General features: G+C 47.6%; 1 protein-coding gene across 1 annotated transcript in view; it reads left to right on the top strand.

The window, feature by feature from the left end:
- Window positions 1–12,662, top strand: part of LOC146189868 (alpha-L-fucosidase-like) — an 85,583-nt gene extending 72,921 nt beyond the window's left edge. The window contains exon 8 of the mRNA XM_084605358.1: window positions 12,269–12,662. Within this exon, the coding sequence (XP_084461484.1) occupies window positions 12,269–12,662 (394 nt within the window). The remainder of the gene's footprint in view (window positions 1–12,268) is intronic.
- Window positions 12,663–16,670: the final 4,008 nt, after the last annotated feature.

Genomic DNA, 16,670 nt, shown 5'->3' with positions numbered 1-16,670 from the left:
ATGTACACTGACATCGCACAGCACACGGACGTCACCCCGTTTTGCCTCCATCGAAACGCAGCCGCTGGCAGTCGCGGTCGCACTCGGGTGCTCTGGAACAGTTATCGGGCATCTTAACCACTGCACCACCGCTGTGAGACCGTTCATGGGGCTTGTTTAAAAGCGGACTTTATATGTCGGATGGTAGCTTAAGATATCGTGTCGTGCCGTTAAAGGCGCAGCTTAAGTGTTCCTAATTTTTTCAACTTTTCATCTGCTTCTTTAGATAGTCGCAAGTTAATTTTTATCCTACTTAATTTATTTATAATTAAAGCCAATCGGAGATATAGAGCTAAGTAAGTGAAAAACGAAATACACATGCATGCCACCCAGATTAATAGAGATATCCCCACAGCGCTGACGGACACGACGGAGACAAGAACACGACTTCAGTCGCATCTAGTTTTCCGAAAATTTTCATAAAATGATTGCTAATTTTGCAGCGTATCACATCAAATTTAATTTTGTGTTCTAAGCAGGTCCACGAATAAGCAGTGGTAATAAAAAGCGACTGCACCCCGCCGGGGTGGCGCAGTGAAAGATCGTAGTTGCCATGCCCCTTGGATGTATTTGTACCAATTCATGCAATAAAGAAGAAAAAAAAAGCCGGGGTGGCGCAGCGGTTACGGCGCTCGACTACTGTTCCCAAGGACGCGGGATCGAATCCCGGCCGCGGTGGCCGCTTTTTGATGGAGGCGAAATGCAAGGCTCCCGTGTGCTGTGCGATGTCAGTGCACGTTAAAGAAACCCAGGTGGTCGAAAATTTCCAGAGTCCTCCACTACGGCGTCTCTCATAGCCCGAGTCGCTTTGGGACGTTAAACCCCACCCAACCAACCAAACCAACCACAAAACGACTGCTTCGGAGATTTATTGGTGAACTAAATTTTGTGAGAAAGATATAAGCAAGAAATTCAAGAGGGAAATAAAACCTATGTTAATTTCTGTAGTCAGTTTACACGGGCATGAAGGTGCCAAAGTTATTTGTTCTGTGCGGGGGATCCTGAAATGAGTAGTGCTAAAAATATAACTTAGAAAAAAAGATGAAAATAAAAGGAAACAAGAGGTAATGCCGAAACAGGTGCATGAAAAGGATTGTTTAATTGCACTTGCTTCTCCCACTCCCACAAAATTATAAGTTCCTTAGACTAGAGGTGTATTCCATTGGGCTAAAATTAAAATTTCGGCTTCATTTGTTGTTTTGTCATAGGTTTGATACTCATGACAGTAGCGTGACACGAATTTATTTAGTGAATGAAAAATCACAGAAATCACAAGATAGTCTGTCCCACTGTCCACTTTGGCAGTCACCACTCTCCTTCAGGCTGCCTCATTCAACCAATACCGAAGCGCGGTCGCTGGTCGTACAAAAGTCTGAGTGCTTGCCACAGGTCATAAAAAGCTCCTGTGGCAAGATTCGTCCTCGAAACAAATTGGGAGGGCGAAATTGATGCATAATGCAAAGGGAACTCTCTCAACGCTAAACAGATGGGCTTCCTTACGGCGTGCTCTTGCGGTTGGAAGCGAACGGGAACCAATGACGACGAAAATATTCCAAGCGCATTGATAAAGGCTGGTAGCCTAATACGTGGGGTGAAAGGCTGCACGATGACTGGATATCTGCAGCAGTGGCCAGTGAAGCTGCCGTTTGCGTGCCACTCTAATTTCAAATCCTCCATAAGGCTGTCTTTGTTGCTCTCTCCTGGAACAGCGGAAAAACGCAGGACTCTCGAAAGTTCTTTTCCGACTTGGGGTTCGGATAATGATGCTTGAATGCTTATACTTTCCAGAGCTCTGCATGTCGAAAATTGCTTACCGCGAGCTCCGACTGGAATTCATCCTCTCGTTCGAAAGAAGCAGGTCAATCTTGATCGCAATTTACCATCCGCCGAAGGTCCTTATTTCCGCTGCGATGGTGCGCTTTAGATTGAATCTTCGCTTTCAGTTCCAGTAGCGGCTGGTTACGGTGAGCACTGTCCGCCGTTTCTTTTTCCCGCATCGTTTTCCACCCGCTGGGCTATGCTTCACTGATGCTTATAGAATCGAGCACTCATTTGTCGAAACTCGCAGGGATGCTCGTCAACGTCTTGTTTATCGTAGTCGCCCGTTAAACGGTCCTCAAATCAGCTCAAGGCAAAAAAAAAATAAATAAAATCCACAAACTACCTCGATAATGTGCAAAAACAAAAACAAACTCAATCGCCGAAAACAAAATCTTCTAGTCATAACTATCACCAATTACGATCGCTATATTGTTGAATGTGCACGGAAAGGACGAGTGGAGACCTAGCACAGGAACTGAACGGGATCGTATAGGACCTGCACACACGCACACGTGCAAACAGAAATGCAATACATCTGTATTAAACGAACACGATTGCTCTAGAGCGCACGCTGTATTGAATCCTGGTGAATGAACAGTGCGAAGGCAACTGAGGATAAAGCGGCAGTTTCCAGCGCCGACGGCACGTGCAATAGTCGCGGTGGTCGCGGCACGTGCACAGTCGCTAGTGCGTCAAATTCCCGCACGATACACAAAACTTATAATTATGACGACTAAGACAGCACTGCACTGAATTTCATCGAGGCAACAACGTAAACGCCGAGAGTAAGCACGACCAACTCCGCGCGGTCTGTAAACAGCAACTACGGCGCCGTTGTAAGCTGGCGCCTGAACAAGATGGTCTCCTGACTAAAAAAAAAAAAAACAGGCAATTTCCACCACACTTTTCACTCAGGGCATTACACGGGCGGGGCCTCTCTTGAGCTTCACTTCCTTCGTGCCGCTACCGCTTTCCCCGCGCTAGTGAAATGGAAAGCACCAGCCCAACGAGCATTGCAACGGAGTCAAGGGAACACTCTTTGCCATATGTCTATACGTTTTTCCAGAACACCGGCATTACCCACGGGGAGACGCTTGTTGGAATACGTGCACTCGCGCGCGTGGCGACTGCAAGCGCCAGTCACACAGATCAGTTAGCTGAGCCAAGACAGAAAAACGGTGCTCGTCTCTTTAAAGTGAGACGCGTGAATTTGATGAAAATCTTACGGTCAAACTCAAGAAAGCAAAAAAAAAAAATGTTTACAAAATAATTGAAAAAGGAAACTAGAGCAGCAGGGGTCAACGTACAAGCAATGTCGCATGATTCTGATGGAGGGGGAGGGGGGACTCGGCGTATTGATGGCTTTTGGGATTACTGGAGACAAAAAGTTTGAGAGCCCTACTCTTTAATCCTCCAGCGAAACCAGCCTCAAGGTCAGAAGCCCAGATAAGGAGAGAATTGCACGTGCTTGAATATTTTATTGAGAAAGCATTTGATGGTCCATGGCTGGCTGGCACAGAACGTGTAGACAGTCCGTGTCAGGAGAACGTGTTCGCATGAACTGTCAATCATTCGTTGTATATAATAGTACCAAATTTATTTGGTACCCTACGTAATTCGAGTGTGCCCAATTCAATGTTCGGCCTTCAAATTACGATCGACTCTCATCCCATATAATTGCACCCGTGGGCCCCCAAAATTGACATCGTCAGGATCTGTCCAAAGTGAATGTCTAACTGAGGCTAATTCGAATAGAGCCAATTTAGTGGTTACCTCTAACTTTGGAATGGTAAGCCCAAACGTTTAGCCCATGGAACCCCAAAATTTCACCTCGTCTGAATTTTACCAAAATCGATGTCTAACCAAATTTCAATCAGGCCAATTGAGTGAAGATCAGCGAACTTAAATGCCCCTCAACCTACTCCCGCCCATGAAATTTCGCCTCCTTGGATCTTCGAAACCTGACTTCATCCGAATTTGTTCAATTGGTATCTCACCTAATATGGGTATGACTAACGCAGTAGGGGCTTGCAAACTTAAGTGAGCCGACCCCAAACGCTGGCCACCCCTGTACAACCGAAGTTTGACTTCTAACATTAGCAAAATTGATATGCAACATAATCTGAGCATGGCCAACTCGATAATGACTCTGAAATTCTAGTAGGTCACCCAAAAATTATTTCCCTTGACCCCCAAAATTTGCCTTCGCTTGAATTTGACCACTTAAACGACGACCGAGTTACGAAACGGAGCAACGAAACGCAGGACTCATAACGGAGCGAGGCAAGGAACTCGAAATTCTTACGCATATCTTCACGTAAGCAGACGTAAGTGCCCTCTGGTGTTTTTTCAATTTTTAACGAAAATTGGCGAAATGAACCACATTCAAATCACCTGAATATAACTCGCCCAATTTTATAATTTAGTTGAAACTAGGTGGTGGTATGCAAGCTCCAAGTGTGACAAGCAATGAATTAGAAGTTTTGATCCGTTACCATTAGGAACACAATGAAAACACAACTACCTGGCATCGATGTCTGCACAAAAAAGGTGAAGGAAGCCTTATTATTCACTTGTAAAGGAGAAGAAAGGGATAGCAAACTAAGGAGTCGACAAATATGCTGGGAAAAAACGACTACGAATAGAAATGGAATAAGAATTGAATCAGACTAGGAATAGTGGCGGAATGGGAATCGTGTAGTGAGTGAAGTGCATCAGAGTAAAGAGTAGCACAGAATCACAATTGCAATAAAATGGCACGTGAAAAGAGAACGTTGTTGCAGTTCATAATTTGTTTTTCGCTTCCCATTTTCCATCAACGTCCCTCGCGCTTCTTCCCTGCAGAGCTCCTCTACACAATGCTTCGGTCAGTCACCAATGTTTCATAGAAAAGCTAATCGACGGAATTTTGGACAGTGATCATTCTGCGCAGAGGGTGAAGAATGGGCATCTAGGAAGATGATTACACTTGGCTGTCTGCGTAAAATTCACTGAACGTTAGCGAACTAAAAGCGATACTAACGCTCGATGCATCTTCCTTCACATTAGGGCGACGACAGACCCGTTACGGTGTAGGAACGCATCAGAAATATTAAGTAATAATCTGTTGAGAACATCAATATCTCTATCAAGAGTGCTCGCATCATACTTTCTAGCGGCGACAGACTCCCCATTTCAATTGGCTATGGCTGGTTGGTACGTGGCAAAATTTGTAATATTAATATTGAGGCGAAAGCCTTGGCTTTTGCGCACCTCGTACAGAAACTGTAATCGTAAACTCCTGTCGCACTGTCACTTAAATATCTTTCGTATCCAGCAGAAATCGCACAACTATCCTTCCAATTCCCACCCCGCTGGTGCGGGGCAGTGGTTTTGGCGCTCGACTACTGTTCCCAAGGGTGCGGGATCGAATCCCGGCCTCGGCGGCCGCTTTCTATGGAGGCGAAAAGCAATGCGCCCGTGTGCTGTGCGATGTCAGTGCACGTTAAAGAACCCCAGGTGGTAGAAATTTCCGGAGTCCTCCACTACAGCGTCTCTCATAGCCTGAGTCGCTTTGGGACGTTAAACCCCACAAACCAAACCAAACCAAATAAAACCCCACCCGAGATCGCACACAGTATTCTACGCCTGGCTCTTTTCTTTGTCTATAGCGTAAGGATGACAGTAGCGATGACAATGAAGCTTCTTGTAAAGCGAGGCACTGTTGCGTCCTGCTTTAACAATGCCCTCAAGAAATAATGTTTCCATAATGTTGGTGGCAGTTTTTCAATCCAGGCTGACAGACTCAATACTTCTGATTATACCCCTTCATAATCTCGCCTCTGTAGCTGAGGGGATGTAAAGGAAGTTTGAAATGAGGCACGTCCTCTAATAATAATAATAATAATAATAATAATAATAATAGTAATAATAATAATAATAATAATAATAATAATAATAATAATAATAATAATAATAATAATAATAATAATAATAATAATAATAATAATAATAATAATAATAATAATAATAATAATAATAATAATAATAATAAAATACTGCTGATTTCACAGGAAGGGAAAGGGTGTCACACTTGTTTATGTGGGCACCTGAAACGCACCGTAAGGGAAGGCTGGAAGGTGGGAGTGAAAGTGGATAGAGAGAAAGAGGAGCCTTAGTGGAGGGCCCTCGGAGTACTTTAGACCAGCTAGGGATATTTGACGTGCACGGACATCGCACATCACACGAATGCCTCTCCGTTTCACCTCCATCAAAACGCAGCCGCCGCGGTAGGGATCGAACCCGGGTACTCCGGCACAGTAGTCGGGTGTCTTACCATTAATTGCACCGCCCAAAACGAATGTGGCAGTCATTGTGTACCTTTATGCCGTGTTCTTACAACATGAAAAGCATAGAAAAAAAAGCAGGAGTGGACATTGTATGTTCGGCTCCGCAGCGATTGGGTACCATGTGCGCACGTGTAAATTCACCAGAAAAGCATGTAAAAACCGCCCCCGTGTGCAAGACGAAGCACGAAACAAGTTTGTACCTTAGATAAGGCAACATTGCCTTATCTCTCCCTCTGTCCTGTGTCAACTACTATGTTGGTCAAAGTAGTTGTAAAGAAGACAAAGAACGGAAAATGCTGCGGCATCGCCATCACCATCGCTTGGCTCCGGCGCCCATCTCTCGTGCTGAAGCTGTGCCCTGCGGCTGGCAATTCGACCCTGCTCTGCCCGAATTACTGGCAGCGCTAGACGTTCAAACGAACTATTAAATCCACATCTCACTTGGTGGAGGTCAATCTGAGGTTCCCTGTACCCATCTCGCCCTGGAACTTCGCAGCAGAACGTTGACTACACCAATGACGGAGCCGACTTCATTGCACCTACCTCCGCCCGTCACCTGCACAGGTGCGATTCGTCAACGGGACCCCGCTACCTTCAGTGGAAGCAGCGATGACGACGTCGACGATTGGCTGACCACTTACGAACGGGTCAGCCGTCACAATAACTGGGACGACAACCGTAAGCTCACCAATGTCATCTTTTACTTGAGCGACGTCGCTAATCTGTGGTTTAGAAACCACGAGTCGGACTTTACTACCTGGGCGAGTTTCAAGACGAAATTTTCTGATGTCTTTGGCCGCCCCGCCGTCCGAAAACTCCGCGCGGAACAGCGTCTTCGGTCGCGACTGCAGCTGCCCGGTGAAACGTTCACCAGTTACATTGAGGACATTGTTGATATGTGTCGTCGCGTTGACCCGACCATGACCGAGGCCGTTAAGATACGTCATGTCCTCATAGGAATTGATGACGGCGCTTTCAACATGCTCGTCGCCAAAGGCCCCACGACGGTCAAGGAAATCTACGACCTATGTCAAAGCTACGACGAACTCCGCAAGGAGCGTGTTTTGATTCGCCAGCCTCAAGCATCACTTGCTGGACTAGCCGCGGAGAGGGAGTCATCTAGCCTCTCTGAAAACATCAAGGCTTTTGTACGTCAGGAGGTCGCACGACAACTGTCCCTGCAGCCATATGTTAAGGAGTCGTCACCAACTGGCCTTGTTCCGGAGCTTCGCCGTGCAATCCAAAAGCATGTATCTGAAGTCCTCCCTAATTCTGTTCCTCAATCACCTCCGGTCGCACCCTCAATGCCGTTCCCCACGCCCACAATTTCATCGTCCGGCGTTGCGCCACTGAGCTATGCTCCAGCATTCGCGCCGGCTCCTCCCCAGGTATTGCGTCGCTCATATGCCGAAGTTACTTCAAGTCCACCTCCTGAGCCAGCATATGCCTATGCTTCGCCCCCTATGCGTTCGGCACCAACAGCGTTTGCTCCCCCCTTGCGTCAGACACCATCTCCATGGCGCACTGCAGACAACAGGCCTATTTGCTACCACTGCGGCATCCCTGGGCACACTACACGCTACTGCCGGCGCCGAATAAATATGGCCTTTGCTGCGCGGCCTGCGCCACCTTATTTGGCCCCCCAATTCCCCGTCCCATCGGGTCCTCCAACAGCATCCCCTGACCCTCCGGACTTCCTGCCTCGTCGTTCGCCATCACCACGTCGCCGCTCCATTTCGCCAATGCGCCGACGACCCGCTACTCAGCCGGAAAACTAACCGCCGCAGTTCGCGAGGCACGAACTGCGTATTCGACAGAATTTCAAAGTCCTCGTCTTAATCCCGCGAATGTTACTGCTGTCATCGTTGAAGGTGTTCATACTCTTGCGCTCGTCGACACCGGTGCCGCTGTATCAGTTATCAGCCAAAAACTCTGCCGCTCCCTCCGAAAAGTGACTACGCCTCTCGAGGGACTATCGCTTCGTACCGCATCCGCTCACAGTATACAGCCGACAGCTATCTGCACTGCTCGCGTCGTCATTGCTGCAGCCTTGTACATCATCGAATTCGTCGTTCTCCCCACATGTTCTCATGACGTCATTCTCGGCTGGGATTTCCTGTCCCAGCATCATGCTATCATTGACTGCGCCAGTCCTCAAGTAGAGCTCATTGAATCGAGTGATGCACCGTCTGATGCCCTGTTCCACGAGCCGTGTCCTCGTTTTGCGACCAAACTCCTCGTAGCTCATGACACAACCATCCCACCCGGAAGCGCTGTTCTGGTTCCCCTCACTGCCTCTTTTACCACCGCCGCGACAGTCCTCTTTGTGCCCTCTAACGTTGTCTGCCGCCGCCGCCACTTACCGCTGCCGTTTGCCGTCCTTGACATGAACAACGGCGCTAGCACACTTCTGGTAGCCAATCCTCTTGCGTCTCCCGCTATGTTGATCGAAGGGGAGTGCCTTGGCCGCATCGAGCCCGTGGACCTTCTGTTCGCCTTTGATGATGTGCCATTCCCTGTTTGCCAAGTTGACGCCTTGACCCCAACTCGTGTGGCTTCCGATCCGCTACAGCGGGACCTTTTTGACCATTCTGTGGACAGCGCTCTAGAGCCGCGCCACCGCGAGCAACTTCTTGACCTTCTACACCAATTCCGCTCCTCCTTCGACATCCCGCAATCTTCCTTGGGCCGCACGACGACCATTTCCCACCTCATCGACACTGGCGCTCATCCACCTCTCCATCAGCGGCCGTATCGTGTGTCGCCGACTGAGCGCCGTGTTATTGCCCAACAAGTCGATGACATGCTCCAACGCGGAGTAATTAGAGAATCCTGTAGCCCATGGTCGTCTCCTGTGGTCCTAGTTAAAAAGAAGGATGGCTCCATACGATTTTGTGTTGATTATCGCCGTCTCAACAAAATCACTCGTCGTGATGTGTACCCCCTCCCACGAATCGACGATGCCCTAGACTGCTTGCAAGGCGCAGAATTCTTTTCCTCACTCGATTTACGCTCCGGGTATTGGCAGGTGCCCATGGCAGAGGCGGATCGTCCTAAGACCGCCTTTATTACTCCAGACGGACTATACGAATTTAATGTTATGCCATTCGGACTCTGTAACGCCCCAGCCACATTTGAAAGAATGATGGACACTGTACTGCGCGGCCTGAAATGGAACATCTGTTTATGCTACCTTGATGATATCGTCGTCTTTTCAACCGACTTCCCGACCCACCTGACTCGACTTCGCCAGGTCTTCACCTGCCTAACCCGCGCCGGTCTTCAACTGAACCTCAAAAAGTGCCGCTTTGGTGCCCGCCAGCTCACAATACTCGGACATGTTGTGTGTAAAGATGGAGTTCTGCCTGATCCTGAGAAGCTGCGCGCCGTCGCTGACTTTCCGAAACCGACCACTTTGAAACAACTGCGAAGCTTCGTGGGCCTCTGCTCGTACTTTCGTCGTTTTGTTCGGAATTTCGCAACCATCATAGCCCCCCTTACACAGCTCTTGAAAGGCACCCCTAACCTCTCCTCATGGTCGCCAGCCTGCGATGATGCATTCGCGACACTGCGCAATGCTCTAACGTCACCGCCAATCCTTCGCCATTACGACCCTACTGCACCTACAGAACTTCACACCGATGCCAGTGGTGTCGGCCTCGGCGCCGTCCTCGCCCAGCGCAAGCCTGGCTTCTCCGAATACGTTGTCGCCTACGCCAGCCGTGCTCTCACCAAAGCCGAGTCCAACTACTCCGTTACCGAAAAGGAGTGCTTAGCAATCGTGTGGGCTGTAACGAAGTTCCGCCCTTACTTATACGGCCACTACTTCGAGGTAGTTACAGATCATCACGCTCTCTGCTGGCTCGCGTCTCTCAAGGATCCGTCTGGCCGTCTCGGGCGCTGGGCTCTCAGGCTTCAGGAATACGACATCCGTGTAGTGTACCGCTCTGGCCGCAAGCACTCTGACGCCGACGCTCTTTCTCGGTCACCGGTGTGCTCGCCTAACTCATCGTCCCCTGCTCAAACACTCTTGTCAGCACTCACCATTGAGGATATGCCTTTCGAGCAACGACAAGATCCTTGGGTTTCTAACCTGCTAGATATCCTTGGCACTACTTCCGCGGCTACGCATCCTCGGGCACTCCGCCGACAGGCCTCCCATTTCGCCATTCGGGAAGGCCTTCTCTACCGAAGGAACTACAACTCAGACGGCAGAACGTGGCTTCTTGTCATTCCGCGCTGGCCCTCTTCAGCCTTTACCGTGTCCAGCTCGCCCGTTTGATCGCGTGGGAATCGACCTCTATGGTCCACTACCATGCAGTGCCGCTGGTAATCGATGGGTCATCGTCGCCGTCGACCACCTGACCCGTTACGCCGAGACTGCTGCACTTCCCGCGGCGACAGCTCGAGAGGTAGCCCATTTTCTTTTGCACCACTTCATTCTTCGACACGGCGCCCCCCGCGAGCTACTGAGTGATAGAGGTCGTGTCTTTCTTTCCGAAGTAGTCCAAGAGCTCCTGTCGTCTTGTAAATCGATACATCGAGCTACAACTGCGTACCACCCGCAAACAAATGGCCTCACGGAGCGCTTCAACCGTACGCTTGGGGACATGCTCGCAATGTATGTTACATCTGAATCTGGAAGCTCAAACTGGGACCAAGTACTGCCATTCGTAACGTTCGCGTACAACACTGCCACCCAAGCAACAACTGGTTTTTCGCCCTTCTTCCTCTTATACGGCCGTGAACCATCATGTACTCTGGACACAATTTTGCCATACCATCCAGATGCCTCTGAGTACAGTGCTTTGTCAGACATTGTACAGAAGGCCGAGGAATGCCGTCAGCTAGCTCGCACGTTTACCTCCAACACTCAAGGCTATCGCAAAGATCAGCATGATACCGATACTCCTGCTCCCACGTTCCAGGCCGACAGCTTCGTTTGGCTATGCGTTCCTGCCACCAACAAACTAGACACCAAATACCACGGACCTTATCGCGTCTTGGAACGCACATCCCCTGTGAACTACGTAATCGAGCCAGTCACCCCTTCTTCCGACCACCGCCGTCGCGGCCGCGAGATTGTCCACGTTAGCCGCCTCAAGCCATATTACAACCCTCTGGTCGTCTCTTCTCCCTGAGTCGCCAGGATGGCGACTTCTTCACGTGGGGGAAATGTAAAGAAGACAAAGAACGGAAAATGCTGCGGCATCGCCATCACCATCGCTTGGCTCCGGCGCCCATCTCTCGTGCTGAAGCTGTGCCCTGCGGCTGGCAATTCGACCCTGCTCTGCCCGAATTACTGGCAGCGCTAGACGTTCAAACGAACTATTAAATCCACATCTCATAGTCGTTATTTTAGGGACAGACTAAGGGAACACTGCAATAATGTAAAAACTGCTGCTCGCAATATCGAGATTCATAGCCGCGATTTAACTTGTCATCCGCTTCTCGAGGAGTGTGAAGTTGTACCATATCATAAAGACACGGCCATCACAGAGATCAACGAGGCTTCAGAGATTGCAAAGCTAAGTCCGGCATGCGTTACCACTCTGTCCTGCCATATAAAAAAAAAGAACAGTTGCTTGTATATTACTATAATTTATTATCTTGTGAATGGTCAGAGCGGTTGTTATGTTTTCCCGTGTTTTTTTCCTTTCTGGTTTATCAGGTCAGTAGCGATGACAATAACGATGCATTTAGGTGATGAAGATATTGATGATAGTAGTGGTAATGATGATAGCAGTAGCGATGACAATGACGTGCAGTTAATAATAAAGACTATTTTAGCGATTAAAGTGACGGTGCAAATAGATAATAATTATAATGCTATTGGCAATAATAATGATGATGAATATGGTACTGATGATAATGACGATGCAGTTAGTGAAAACAGGCCTGTAAAGCCGCTTTCGCCATTTCCGCCCTGAAGCAGACATAAGTGCAGTCCGTAAATTTTTATTTTAGGACTCGAAAAAGATAGAAAATTAAATTTCGCTCTGGCCTTACGCATATTTTAACGGTAGCAGCGTCAATTAACCTCGGTACTGTTCCTTGTCTATCTGGTTTTAATGTTTTAGGTACACCACATCGGACTTCCCCCCACCACCGCCTCCACCCCCGATCGCCGAGCCAACTCAAGGACCTGAGCAGCTGGACAGCCTCTTCCGACCCAAGGCGGGTCCTTCTCCGACGATCCCACCTCCGCCGCCGCAACCGGACAGGGGCCCCGTGGTTTACGCATTCCTGTTGCAATGGCCCACGAGCGGATTCTTGCGGCTCGGCTCACTGCTCGTCAACCAGAACACACACTTCTCCCTCGTTGGACACACCCCACGCCTCACATGGAAGCTAGTTGGTCAGCTGGTGCTCGTGGACCTGCCCCCTCCGCCGATCAACATCGCGACCCGGGTCGGAGTGTGGGTGCTGCGGATAACGAACGTTGAGGCCGCGCCGATACCAGGAACTTACTAGATGTATTGTTCCCCACTTAGTCTAAGCTTCTTCAGTGCCTGCGTTTCGCTCCTCAAAAAGCCCATAACACTGTGTTATTCAAATAAGATTTGTTTACGTAAACGTCTGCTCTATATCGCAATACATCCCCAGTAGCGAAAGTCCCAGTGCGGTTCTAGTGTCCAGTACATTGCACACTCATGTGCAGAGATGTAGCAGCATAGTATGTGCCCACGTCGGCAAAACATTTAGAGGAGATGGCTGCGGCTATCTCCGAAAATTGCAATACGCTGCTAATGGAGCGCTGCTTTTCGCTGAAGCGCGGACCAGCGAAAGCTACTAAAGAAAGTTAGTGAAGCTGCCTTAAGAGTCTAAGGCGACAGTGTAAGAATTAACGTTGATGCTACAGTTGTCTATAATTGCAGCAAAGTGACGTCGCTATTGTTTCTTTTTATTAGGTGATTGCCAGAAAATGGCTTTATGTGGAACGTCTTAGCTAATGACGCCTTTGTTTAAGGATCCCTTGTTTTCCTCCACCATAGGGTTTCAAATGTTTTCGCGGTGAAAACCTGATGGCGAAAAACTTGGTGTGCATTTAAATCAAGTCAGTGATATTTTTCATGAAGTGGTGGTCACATCGGTGTGATACACAGACTTTTGAAGGGTTTTGTACGATTTGGAGTGACAAAATAAAATTATAAACACCCTTCAAGCAAAAACCTTCAAATATTCATGTATTTTATAGTGAAACACAAAGCCGTACAAAATAATTCAGTTTATTCAATTCCCCTATTATCTCCGCATAATTTTTTTATTTCGCATCCTTTTTTTTTTCGAAATATGTACCAACTCGCCCAGCCTTCTACGTTTCTTGTCCTCGTTGTCCAGGAACCACGAAACTCAAAGCTGAGGCTTACCTTTTGGGAATTTCTTGCAGTGGAAGACGCTACGGTTTCAGCGGACATGCCCTCTCATTAAAAGCAGTTTAACGCTACCGCTTACGGCTACCATCTACCGCTACCGCACGAGTGTCAGTACGCATGCGCAGATCACCCCGAAAGCGACAAATGGCGTACGTCCCTGTCAAATTCCAGCGGACTCCGCATACAGGGACCAATCAGCACGTGCTGTGCTGACAGAGCGTGGTAGCGGTAGACGGCCTCGGTTAGCGACAGCGGTAATGTAAAAGTTTCTGTTAGCTTCATTGGGAAATATCTAGACCGGCAAAAGCCTGCGGAAAACTTAACGGCACGGAAAGGAACAGAGCCTTGGTTTATACCTGCATACAGGGAGAAAACATACCGCTTACGCATACGGAAAACAGACGCGCTCCTGACGGTGTGGTTGCTTTCATTGTTTCAGCTCGATTTCACGCAGTTTCAGCCTAGTAAGTCAAGAGTCAAGTAAGTAAGAGTCGAGTAGCGCCAGCCTTTATATACGCCCAGGTAGCCACCTTAATTACTGCACCGACAAAAAGACTGCGGATGCACTAGCCATCATCGCATGAAAAGGTGCACATACTGATATGTTTTCTGCAAAGGTGATATGCTCTGTCCCGTGGCAGTTCTTAGAGGCAGCAGCAGCAAGTTAGCAATGGTTCCGCAGTCTTAAAAATTGCAATCGCTTAACGAAGTTCAAGATACCGTTTTTGCCTCGTGTTCATAATTATTTCAATAATTAAAGAACACGCACCTGTGGAGCCCGAACACTAAGCAGAAAATTGCCCATTCTTATAAAAGAAAGGAATAAATATTCGCATGTGCCGATCAAAACGATCTTCCTGATATACGTTCTTGCAAAGATATTTCTCATGACTGGTCGTTCCCACAATGTACAGGGTCATCCACTTCTAGCTATAACACGACCACTGCTTTCAAAGCAACATTGCGTCCGATGCAGGCACATATCGGTCCGAAGTGATGCAAACACACAGGGACATAAAGGTAGGGCTTCGCATGGCCTGCCACTTAGCTTTATTGCCTGGCCTGGTCGGACGCAATGGCATGTTGAGAGCAGTGACCGTGTTGCAGTTAAAAGTGGACGAGGCTGTAAAGAAAGATTTGGTTGTCGTTGACTCCAGCACTTTTGAAGCGAGAGCTTCACAACGCCACCTCAAGCCAAGGTTAGCGACGGATCACAGTTAACCTGCAGCGAGCCAAAAGATAAAGAAAAAACTCTGTATCCACCGGAAGTAGAACGACCAGCATTCCGATCTCCAGCCGAGCGCACAAACCTCTACTCTATGCTGCGCTCTTGAGAAACATCCTAATTCTCTTTGCCCTGCGTGCGGGTGATAGTAGCGATTACAGTGACGATGCAGTTAGTGATAACAATGATAGTAGCGATGACAATAACTGCGCATTTAGTTGATAATGTTAGTACCAATAGTGATGATGATAGTTTGTGAAAACAGGCCTATAAATTGGCTTTTGCCATTTCCGCACTTAAGCAGACTTAAGCGCTGTCCTTTAATTTTTCTCTTATGCTCAAGCATGTTTCACCGCGAAAAGACTTAATTGGTGAATAAAAGCCCCATCTGGAGGGTATGACCGAAAGATGTGTGTATCTGATAGCTACCTCCATCGGTCGCATAGGTCTGTCATGAATATGAGCTGTGCATGGCCTGTGCTACCCTGTCTCCTCTAGGCCTCAGATCATCCTTATGAATGAATGAATGAATGAATGAATGAATGAATGAATGAATGAATGAATGAATGAATGAATGAATGAATGAATGAATGAATGAATGAATGGCCTGTGCTGCAACTAGGCTTTTCAACCAAGAGAGGGACGCGCACAGGTAGAACGCCCATAAGAGAAAGGCGAATTGACGACCATAATTTGTTGTAGAAATAAGGCTGTAGCACACCTCTTATGTGTATTGTGTTTGGGTGCCCTTCGCGGTAATTTTACTATGTCTGTAGTTAGGGATTTGCCTTTCTGACAGAGACAGAAGGTAAGCAAATTTGTTCTCTTGCAGACTTCATTTGCTATAGGTTGTAGCTAGCGAAAGAGCTTGTGTTGCAGGAGTTCTACTCCACTCGTACATATACAATCAAACGTATCATTGGTTTGTTTCTTCCAGTGCACGTTAAAGAACCCCAGGTGGTCGAAATTTACGGAATCGGTCACTACGGCGTCTCTCATAGCCTAAGTCGCTTTGGAACGTAAACCTCACAAACCAATCATTGTTTCTTCAATACTGGTATTTGTGGGAAGTAGAGGCTGATGTTGTGCCTCATACAACATGACAATAATTTACGTCTCAGGAAACCGGTACAATATCACAAGGTTAGTTGATATGCACAAGAAGAACGGGTTTCTTTTTAGATATAATATTTGGGGAGCTCAGTTTCAGAAGTTGATTCCACGTGAGGGCCCGACAGCAATGTGCCTGTAAAGTATACACTCTATACTTCTACACAGGAAAATGTTTTCATCCCATGTGGGATACAACAATGCGCTAATAAACGGCACACGTGTCTCTTGTTATAAGTAAGAATAAAATACATCCATTTTCCTTTCTTTTTTTAAACTAAATTCACTTCTTGCGTCAAGAGCGTAAAAATAAAACCAGATGACCTCTGAATCCGTAGCCTTATGTCAAATCCCTCTGTTACGATCACTGGCTTAAGTAATTAAACCGCCATTAAAAACGCTGTATATTAAAGTAAGAAAATTAACAAATGCGTTTCTTGTTGCATAATTGAATCACTTTTTGTCGCCTGCACGGACTATTGAAACAACTTTCTTTCCGCTTAAACTGCCGTGGGCGTATTGAAAATTTCAGGCGTGAAGGGTAGCTACTTGGTTTGTGCAATGATTTTTCTCCATACCTGTGCTGAATCATTGCTACTTAACACGTGCGTGCTTAAATCAAAGTAAAATAGAAGATCCATAGTTTTACCGATTTGAGCTACAACTCGTCCAGTTCTCGAGTCAGGCTGTGTGAGAGGTGCCTAAGCAATTTCTTTTAACGGTCGCTGTAATGGCTAAGCGAAAGCCCCGTCGGTCGTTGCACTCAGAAAT

The sequence above is a fragment of the Amblyomma maculatum genome, chromosome 5 (assembly GCF_055883805.1).
Source record: "Amblyomma maculatum isolate TAMU_Amacu chromosome 5, ASM5588380v1, whole genome shotgun sequence".
Lineage (NCBI taxonomy): Eukaryota > Metazoa > Arthropoda > Arachnida > Ixodida > Ixodidae > Amblyomma > Amblyomma maculatum.
This window is presented reverse-complemented; position numbering and strand designations above follow the sequence as displayed.